Genomic DNA, 9,114 nt, shown 5'->3' on the forward strand with positions numbered 1-9,114 from the left:
CACTCGGCAGAATACGCCGTTCAAAGAGGCATAAAAACGGCGTTTTTTACGGCGTTCTGTGCCAGCTGTAAAATTATGCAGGGCACTCCCCATGGTTCCCTCTTCCAATTACTTTCAACTCACTTCACCCAATCAAAGAAGAGGAAGTGCAGACCACACTAATGCATCACCGATTCACCTTGCTGCTAAGTGATTGCCTATTCAGTACCAGTGCTTGTCACAGTATTGACTTGTATTATAATCCCACTATGCATTTTGATGTGTTTAAAGCATGATCAAGCAAACAAACGACAGAATACTTTTTAATGAAACCTTAACTGTGTTACCTGTTATGGCAGCTAACAGGTAATGAGCAGAGCTAGCTCTCTATTTGGATACTCGGCGCATGGCTCCTTTGTTTACGTTAGGGATCAGCTGTTAGCGCTGCGCCCTGCAGCTGCGCTACCGGCAGACAGACCCTACGTCCCCAGTGAGGGAAGAGACGGGGGTGATGTCTCCCGAGAAGGACACCTTACACACCATCTCTCCTTCCTGTAATCACTGTAAATGTGAGATCGCTCCCTGATATGATCGAGGAGCTAATGACGCTAACCCGGTCACACTGGCAGTACCCCGACACTGCCCGCTGTGAGTAGGCTGCCCGGCTTCCAGCTGCTGCGGCCGGATAGGACGAGAGACAGCGATGAGAGGAAAGGAGGGGGGCTGGCAGTGTTTGTTAAAGACGGTTGTGGTATCCCTGGGCACATTGCTGTGAAAGAACAACTCTGCAACAGAGTAATTGAGCTATTAGCCGTTAGCATCCGTGGAGGCAGCCTGTGACTCTCTGTGGTCCGCAGACTGCAAACGCAATCTCCGAGAGCTCTTCTTCGAATATCATGGGAATTTAATCATGTCTCGCTGGACTCCACACTGCCCACCTTCACCCAGTATGTGACCTGCCTCACCATAGGCAATAAAACATTGTACTTAATGTAAGCCAATGAAAAAGTGGCATACAGTTCATCACCTCTAGCTGCCCAGGGAAGATCTGATTGTAACCTAGTGCGCCTTGTCCCTGTGCGCAGCCCTTAGTGTGCACGGAGCCACCAATCACCCACGCAGTGCAGGGATGGTCCGTGGAGGGCATATAAATAAATAATAAAAGCAAACAAATGACAGAATGCTTTTTCTGAAACAAACGGAGACCTTAACTTTTATCAAAATACTTTTTTACTCAGTTTAAAGTAATACCACTGTATAATAGCCTTCAAATTTAATAATGTTAACAGTATCTCAGGAATATTTTGCCCCTTCAACATGCATTAAAAATAGATATGCAGTTTTGAATCAGACCTGTATGTACGTTTTCTGAAAAGTGATGTAAATAAGTAATCTCAACAACATGAAATAATTGTTTCCCATGTAAACTGGAGATGTCCTTGTCAATGTCATCAGAGTACTCTGGATGTCTTACACGAATTTGAAACATAACACCAGAGAGTGGCACATGACAGCGTTGCACATAACATAACTAGTTTACCTGTATGACATGAAGTAATAAAAAAAAAAAAGAATCCATGTAACTTGGTTATGGCTTCTTTCTGGTAACTGTAGATACAAATCGGCTGCAGTGTGGATTATCTCGACATAAGTATAAGATACTGAACCCGCTGATATGATGTGGTGGAGGAGTACAAATACCTGGACACCCACATTTATACATTTGCTGAACTGGAAGATCAAAACAGAGGCTGTACACAAGAAGTGGATGGGCAGGCTGTTTTTTGTGAGCAAGCTTGTGTGTGCACCAAAATGTTAATGACAGGTGTTCTGTCAGTTCAGGTGAGTGCAGTGCACTTTGATGTGTTCTTCTTGGATCAGGAGAGCACGCTCTGTGCTCCGGAAGCTGTGGTGGAGAGGAAGTGAGTGAACAAACTGCCATGCATCATGGATATTCCTGTCAATCCACCTCACCAGGCACCTCTCTAAAAATGTGACTCAGGTCTGTTGCCCCAAAGGATACAGGAAATGCACTGATTTCCATGTCAGAATCGTGTCTGTTTAATGCTCCATGATGATAACTTTCCTATGAGCGTTTGAAGATCACTGACATCATGGCTTTTAGCCTCATTGTTTCTGCAAAGAGATTTCTCCAGTCACTGAATCTTTTGATAAAATATATTTTTATGCCTCTAGAGGATGGAATATTTTAAGTCTTTGCAACTTTACACTTGGGAACATTATTCTGAAATTGTTGCACAATTTGTTAATGAAGTTTTTTTGCAGATTGATCAACCCTCTGCCCATTTTTCCTCCCGAGCAACTCTGCTTCTCTAAGATGCTCTTTTAATATCTAATCATGTAACTGACCTGTTACTTTTAAAAAATATCCCTGCAGCTGCTTCTTTTTAGTACCACTTTTTCCAGCCTTCTCTTGCCCCATCCCAACTGTTTTGAAACATATTGCTGCCATCAAATTAAAATGGACTCATTTTTAACGACATAGTCTTGGTGTAAACATTTGACATGTTTTCTATGTTCTACTGTGAATAAACTTTGCCTTTGACATTTGCAAATCACTGAATGCTCTTTTTTTATTCACATTTTACACTGGAGTCCAGTATTTTCAGAACTATGTTTGTACAAAGCATAATCTGTACAAAGCAAAACATAATCTGCTCGCTGTGAACTGTCACAACATCAAACACACGCTAAACCACTTTATATCTACTACACTATACTGAGCCACTTCAATACCTACTATACAGTTTTTTCTTCATTTAATTATTTACTGTCACTGCTTTATAGTTGTATTTATCAATATCAACAGCTGTAACTTAGATTAATCAAGTTGACTTTATCGAGATTCAGTTTCAATTGTAAACCTTCCACTTCACAATTTCCATCTTATACACTTTAAAAAATCACTCAACATTTTTTATTGTCAGTGTCACACAGCTCGTTCTTGCATCTCCACTACTCAGTTGGTACATAGTAAACACGTATTATAACTTTTCACATTATATGTATCCAGTCACCTAGATATTTTGAAGTCTTTCCACTTGCTGCTATTATGTTTCAGTCATTAATTGAACTGTCTCAGTGATATGTGGAGTCCAGAAAGTATATTAAGCCAGTGATGAGTTCAATACCATGACTCCCTCTGGTGCCACTCAGTGGATTAAATAGTTCTACCACTTGCTCCATCATTGGTCCGTCCAGAGTAAATTCAATGTCTGGCACAGTAATCCTCTCAGGCCAGTTGACCAGCAATCCCAGCTCATCTGTACCATGAGCACCACCACCAGAATCAGTACCTAAGCCCTGAGCAGCAGTCGTCTCACTCTCAGTGGCTGTCACACTACCATCAGCTGTCCCACCAATAGTCCCAGCAGCAGCAGCTTCTCTGGTCTGAAAGATGTCCTGCATGGCAGTTGAGGCTCGGCCCTGTTGCTGGAGGCTGCCTCGGACAAAAATCTGTAATGGGCTCAAGTGTCTCTCTGTCCGCAAGCCATGATTGTTCCACTGTTGAGTGAAGTCTTTCAAATCTCTGTTGATCCTTGGGAGATAGATGTAATGGAGAGCCCAAAGGTGCATTTCATTGTCAATGTCAATGATGCCTTCCTCCTCCAGGTGGTGAAATAAGTCACAGTAGACATTGGTCATTCCTCGCCACAGATCACCCCAGAGCCTCTCAATTCTCTGATTATGGGTACTCCTTCCTCTTAGGGCACTTCCACGATCAAAGCCTCTGAAAATGTTCATCATCAGGCAGACAGCATTGTTTTCCCCTCCTCTGTCTGTCCGGACCCTCGAGGGTACACCATAGGATACCACGGCTCTGATGAAACTTGATAAAACAGTACTGCTACGGTTGTTGTTTGAGGCATGAAGGAAGACCACAAGACGACTGTATCCATCAATGACTATCCTCCACCTAAAACCGTGGTCCATAAGAAGAAAAATATTATTTTTGCTTTGTTATTGAAACAATGGAAAACACACTCTTAATTGATTTACATGGCACTATTGCATGTCAAGTTTGAATTTTTCTCTTTATGTAGGGTGGCTGTAGCTCAGGTGGCAGAGCAGGTCAGCCACGATCCCAGGCTGCCTCCTGGCTGCATGCCAAATATCCTTGGGCAAGATACTAACCCCATGTTTGCCTACTGGTGGTGGTCAGAGGGCCCGGTGGCGCCAGTGTCCTGCAGCCTCGCCTCTGTCAGTGCAGCTGTGGCTACAATGTAGCTTGCCATTGCCAGTGTGTGAATGTGTGTGTGAATGGGTGAATGACTGAATGTAGTGTAAAGCGCTTTGGGTTCCTTAGGGACTGAGTAAAGCACTATACAAATGCAGGCCATTTACCATTTATGTTGCTTGCGCTGTCTGTGTTCTCTCATCTTCCCCTTTAAACATAACCAGTTGTGTTAGAGGACTGCCCATCCCAGGGCCTGGCTCTATTGGACGTGTCTTACGGTTCAAAAATTAAATTTGATGTAATGCTGAATTTCACTTTGGTCAAAATAGGTGTTCAACAAATCAGTGTGTTTGGTTACCTTATCAGCTTGTGATTTCCATCAATGTGCCACAATGAGTTTGGACCTGCAACCTGATATGTTCTTCGTTCTGGTCTCCGCAAAACTGCTCTAAGGGCAGCTGCTCCAGGATTTATCTGTAACATGCTTGCTCGAACCCTCCTTCGCCGTACACATAGTCCACGTACTCGCAGGGAGGCTCTGACAGCATCAGGACCAATTTGTTCATTGCCAGCGACAATGTCCTGCACATATTCATCCAAGGCACTGTCAGTCAGTTCCGCATACATTGATGCATGGGTGAAATGATACTGTCTGAAATCAGACAAAAAAACATGAGTAATTTATCACTACCATAACAACACACTTCATTACTAGTGTTGCACATTCAAATATACTAATTTTTACAATTTCACAATACCATTTAATTTGAATAAACAGTGAGTGTGTGTCACAAAGAACTGAAAATCACACTGGTTTGAAAAGTCACTGACCGCAGACGTCTTCGAATTGTACGAAGTGAAACATTCAAAATATCAGCCATCTGAGGTGCAGTGAATCCACATGACTTCAGGAATGAAAGCTGTTCCCGAGTGATACGGTAAAGGGATCTACCTCTACCTCTGCTGAAAACCACTGGTGCCTGGTGTCCAAAAGAGCCTGAAAATATATAAGCGTTTGGTGTATTTGGAAAATAGGTTAAGACAGAGTCATAATTTATTTCACACTTTTGATGAGTCAAGGAATCGACACAATATGTGCTTACCTTGTTGGCCATGCTGAGTAGACAGTTCGACCTCCTGAATCAATTCAGCCAAGTCACGCAGAAGTTGATCTGCCGCAGTTACATTGATCAGTCTTCCTCTTGCCCACCGAAGGCTTCTCTGCACTGTCTCCAACCTCAAAGATATCAAAAAATTACTTCTTAATTCATGTTATATTTTCAGGCCATTTTCCCCTTAAACATTTTATGCAAGTTTAAATGTTAAATGTTTTCGATCTTGCTTTGATCATACCTCCTTAACGCTAACTGTAGCACATCTGGCCCAACATCGTCCATCAGCAGCTGCCGTGTACTGTCATTAAGAATGTTCTTGCACCTTGAGATGAAAATCCTCCAGGCCATACTTTGTAATGGTCTGGTTGAGTCACAACTATTTTTCCACAGTGCCTGCTCTACTCGGGGTGCTGGCTGCTCTACTTCATCGCTCCTCTGAGGATCACCACCTGAGACAAATCAAGCCAGCTGTATTTAAGACCACCGTTCACAACCAGTCTTTGCCATATTATCTGTTAACCTATGTTAGTTATTGGCCTCACATTGCTCATAGCTCTAGTACTTACCTCTCTGTTCATGTCTTCTTAGTTACTTCCTGGACAACCTTTCACACTCGCAATAGCCTCACTCCCCTGGACACGGATCTCCATTTACTCCTCAACAGCTGATAACCTCTCACTCTTTTTTATCCATTCGTGCATTACTCCACCTGCAAACAAGTAAGACTGTTCAGACTGCCTATTTGGATCTTTTCTGAACTTCTTCCAAGACCCTCCTGACTCTGCTCTCCCTCTCTTGCAGTGCCTGTAGAGGCTATGCCTACACTTGAAGCCACTGAAGTTTTTGATGGCAGGGGTGAGGCAATGTAACTGTTATGAATTAAACTTGTAACAGCCCAACTCAAGCTATACTTGTCTTGTACGGCTAAGATTGTTTTTGTATTCATCAGTTTTCTTTGCTTGTCTTTGTCCAATGTCATTTATCATAACAGCACAGAGTTTACAAACTGTTTGCTTGATCATGCCTTAAACACATCAAAATGCATAGTGGGATTATAATACAAGTCAATACTGTGACAAGCACTGGTACTGAATAGGCAATCACTTAGCAGCAAGGTGAATCGGTGATGCATTAGTGTGGTCTGCACTTCCTCTTCTTTGATTGGGTGAAATGAGTTGAAAGTAATTGGATGAGGGAACCATGGGGAGTGCCCTGCATAATTTCAATAAACGCCGTTTTAAACGCCGTTACAGCTGGCACAGAACGCCGCAAAAACGCGCGTTTTATGCATCTTTGAACGGCGTTTTCTGCCGAGTGGCGTAAAAACGGCGTTTCCGTGTGTCTTTGAACGCCGCTTTTACGTCACCGGATGGTGCGTTCAGGGCGCCATGTGAGAGTCGGAAAAACGGCGTTTGTCGAAACAGAACGCCGTTTTTTTCGGCGTTTTGAATAATTAAACGGCGTTTTTTACGCCGTTTCTTAATCAAACGGGTTAGAAAAGTGGCGAATTTTGGCACTAATGGCTTGCCATAGTCTTGTGGCAACTGACGAACTGAAACAAATGAGCGTGCTGTGGGTGTAACAGCGCGACAAACCTGTCCTTTTATTAACTGCACAAGTAGTGCTGGTCATAGCTGCTGGCTGACTGGGTAATGCTGTCATGGGTCTGTAGCTCTGTCCACGGTTTTAGGGAACATATTTAGTTTTAAAGTAAGTTACAGGGCTTTTCCTGCCTTTCTGGACGGCTTATATTTCACTAAAAACGATCTAATATGCATGTCCACATAATTATGGATTATTATAATTATAATATTTTAAAAAACATACGTTGTATTTTAAAGAACATACATTAAGACACAGATTATATTAGATTTATATTTTAAAATGCTGATTTTACAGCAGTAAAATTATTGTATCTCTACAGTTTAAAAATGTAATAAGCTTTCTGCCTGCACAGAGTGGATAGTGAAACAAATGGAATCATCATAAAGACATTATTTCATATTTATTACTTTTTTCCCCTCATTGCTTTATTATTGTAGCTCTAGTAATAAATAATAAGGGAAGGATTCTGGATCAGCTCCATGATGCCCATATTATATACAGTATTCTGAAGGTCTAAAATGTCCCTGTGCGTGCATGTGTGTGTTTTATTTATATGGATTTTTTTTAAATTAGTACTCATGATATAACATTGTCCAGACATGGCTGGTAAGGACATGAGGAGGAAAGAGTAGGAGCTGTGTGAGGTTACTAAAGGCAGTGGATCCCTCAGCAGCTGGATTACAAAGAGCACAGGTAACATTAACACATGTACCAGTTGTTGGAGAGGTATTCCAGTATAAAAATAATAATAAGCACAACTGAAATGTTTTGCTTCTATAACATTTTTCTGTCATCGTTTTATTATAGATTAAGTGTAAGAGTTGTTAAGTGTGGATAATTAAATAATAGTTTATTGCGATAGCAGTTTGTGCCTTGTTCTCAGATGGACAGCAAGTGGAGAGTGACAGATGAAATGAGGGGATGGAAGGAGGAAGAGAGGCAAAGAGTGATTCACAGGCAGAGCCTTGTTTATTTCTCAGTTTTTTGTTGCCTTATGGCTCCAAGCGCTGTCACCAATCTTTGCATTTTGTTATTATCTCATGACACTTGTTTAATCAGCTCCCATCTCTCCTATGGACTTTTTAATGTCTACAGTCTCAGATCAACACAGCCCTGCCCTCCAGCACTATCAGCAGCAGGAGCAGCAGCAACACCTCAACAGCAACATTGTACCCATCAGGTAAAAAATAGGCTACATTTGCTTTGTCTCACAACAGTGATATAGTATGATGTGATCCCATATTAGATTCTTGATGAATGTGTGTTATTGTTATTCAGCCTGGTTCGATGTGTCCCTTTTTAACTTTGAGCACCCGCCCCTATAAACGTCTCTGCACAGCCCTGGTAACTGTGGCATATTAATTACGTCGCAGGATGCTCGGATGCGTTACTATGACGACAACCAAGTTAGGTAGTACCGGATTGTAACGGAAAACCAGTGGAGTGGTGGCGAGTGGTAGGTAGGCTACTATGGAAAAGTGGCTTAAGTTTGTGGTATTGTATAGCGGTCTTTTTTAAAAAACATTTCTGAAAAGTGTGAAACTTATCTTTCATTTTAAATTCTACTTAATATTCCCTCTGAGGTTTTGGTGGTTTTTCTTTCTTGCTTTCTTTCTGTCGCCCTAAAGTGCTTACAACTATGGTGACATAACATAGACCAGTTTATATATAAACTGGTCTATGTTATGTCACCATAGTTGACATAACATAGAACTGGTCTATGTGTCACTTTAAAACTTTGAATGTCACTTAAAGTGAATCAGCACTAGACATCACGGTTTTATCATGTTATTTATTTTTATTAATTTTTTTACATAGCATGTGAATTGGAATTTTGTTAAACTGCTTTTTAGGGTGTATTTTTATTTCTTTATTTTATATAATTTTTCACCCTATTGACCTACTTTGTTATGTCACTCTCTAGATTATTAAGACACGTTAGGCTATGCTTTTATTTTTTTATAGGTTCTGTTTGATATTTCGGCTGCTGTTACACAGAAATGTATTAAATTTGGGATAAATAAAATTATTTTATATCCTTTTAATGTTGTTTTTTTTTTTTTTTTTTTTTTTTAGAAAATCTCTTTGGTAAGTAAGTTTTATAATGAAAGTTCAGGTAAACGACCTTATGAAACAAACACACACACCTTAGGTTCACCAATAAATTTCAAAGCCCTGCCTTTGTCAAGAGAAAAATTATATAAACAAAAATCTCAA

At 41.0% G+C, this 9,114-nt stretch overlaps 1 protein-coding gene across 1 annotated transcript; it reads right to left on the bottom strand.

Annotated features, from left to right (window-relative positions):
• Nucleotides 1-2,758: 2,758 nt before the first annotated feature.
• LOC116319349 lies at nt 2,759-6,085 on the bottom strand. The gene is made up of 6 exons (XM_039599323.1): nt 5,859-6,085; nt 5,531-5,741; nt 5,281-5,414; nt 5,009-5,174; nt 4,536-4,829; nt 2,759-3,916 (listed from the first exon to the last, which is right to left on the bottom strand). Exons 2-6 carry the CDS (start codon nt 5,638-5,640, stop codon nt 3,079-3,081), a joined length of 1,542 nt encoding a protein of 513 aa, XP_039455257.1. The 5' UTR covers nt 5,641-5,741; nt 5,859-6,085; the 3' UTR covers nt 2,759-3,078.
• Between the last annotated feature and the right edge of the window lie 3,029 nt (nt 6,086-9,114).

Source organism: Oreochromis aureus, linkage group 3 (assembly GCF_013358895.1).
Source record: "Oreochromis aureus strain Israel breed Guangdong linkage group 3, ZZ_aureus, whole genome shotgun sequence".
In the NCBI taxonomy this organism is placed as follows: domain Eukaryota; kingdom Metazoa; phylum Chordata; class Actinopteri; order Cichliformes; family Cichlidae; genus Oreochromis; species Oreochromis aureus.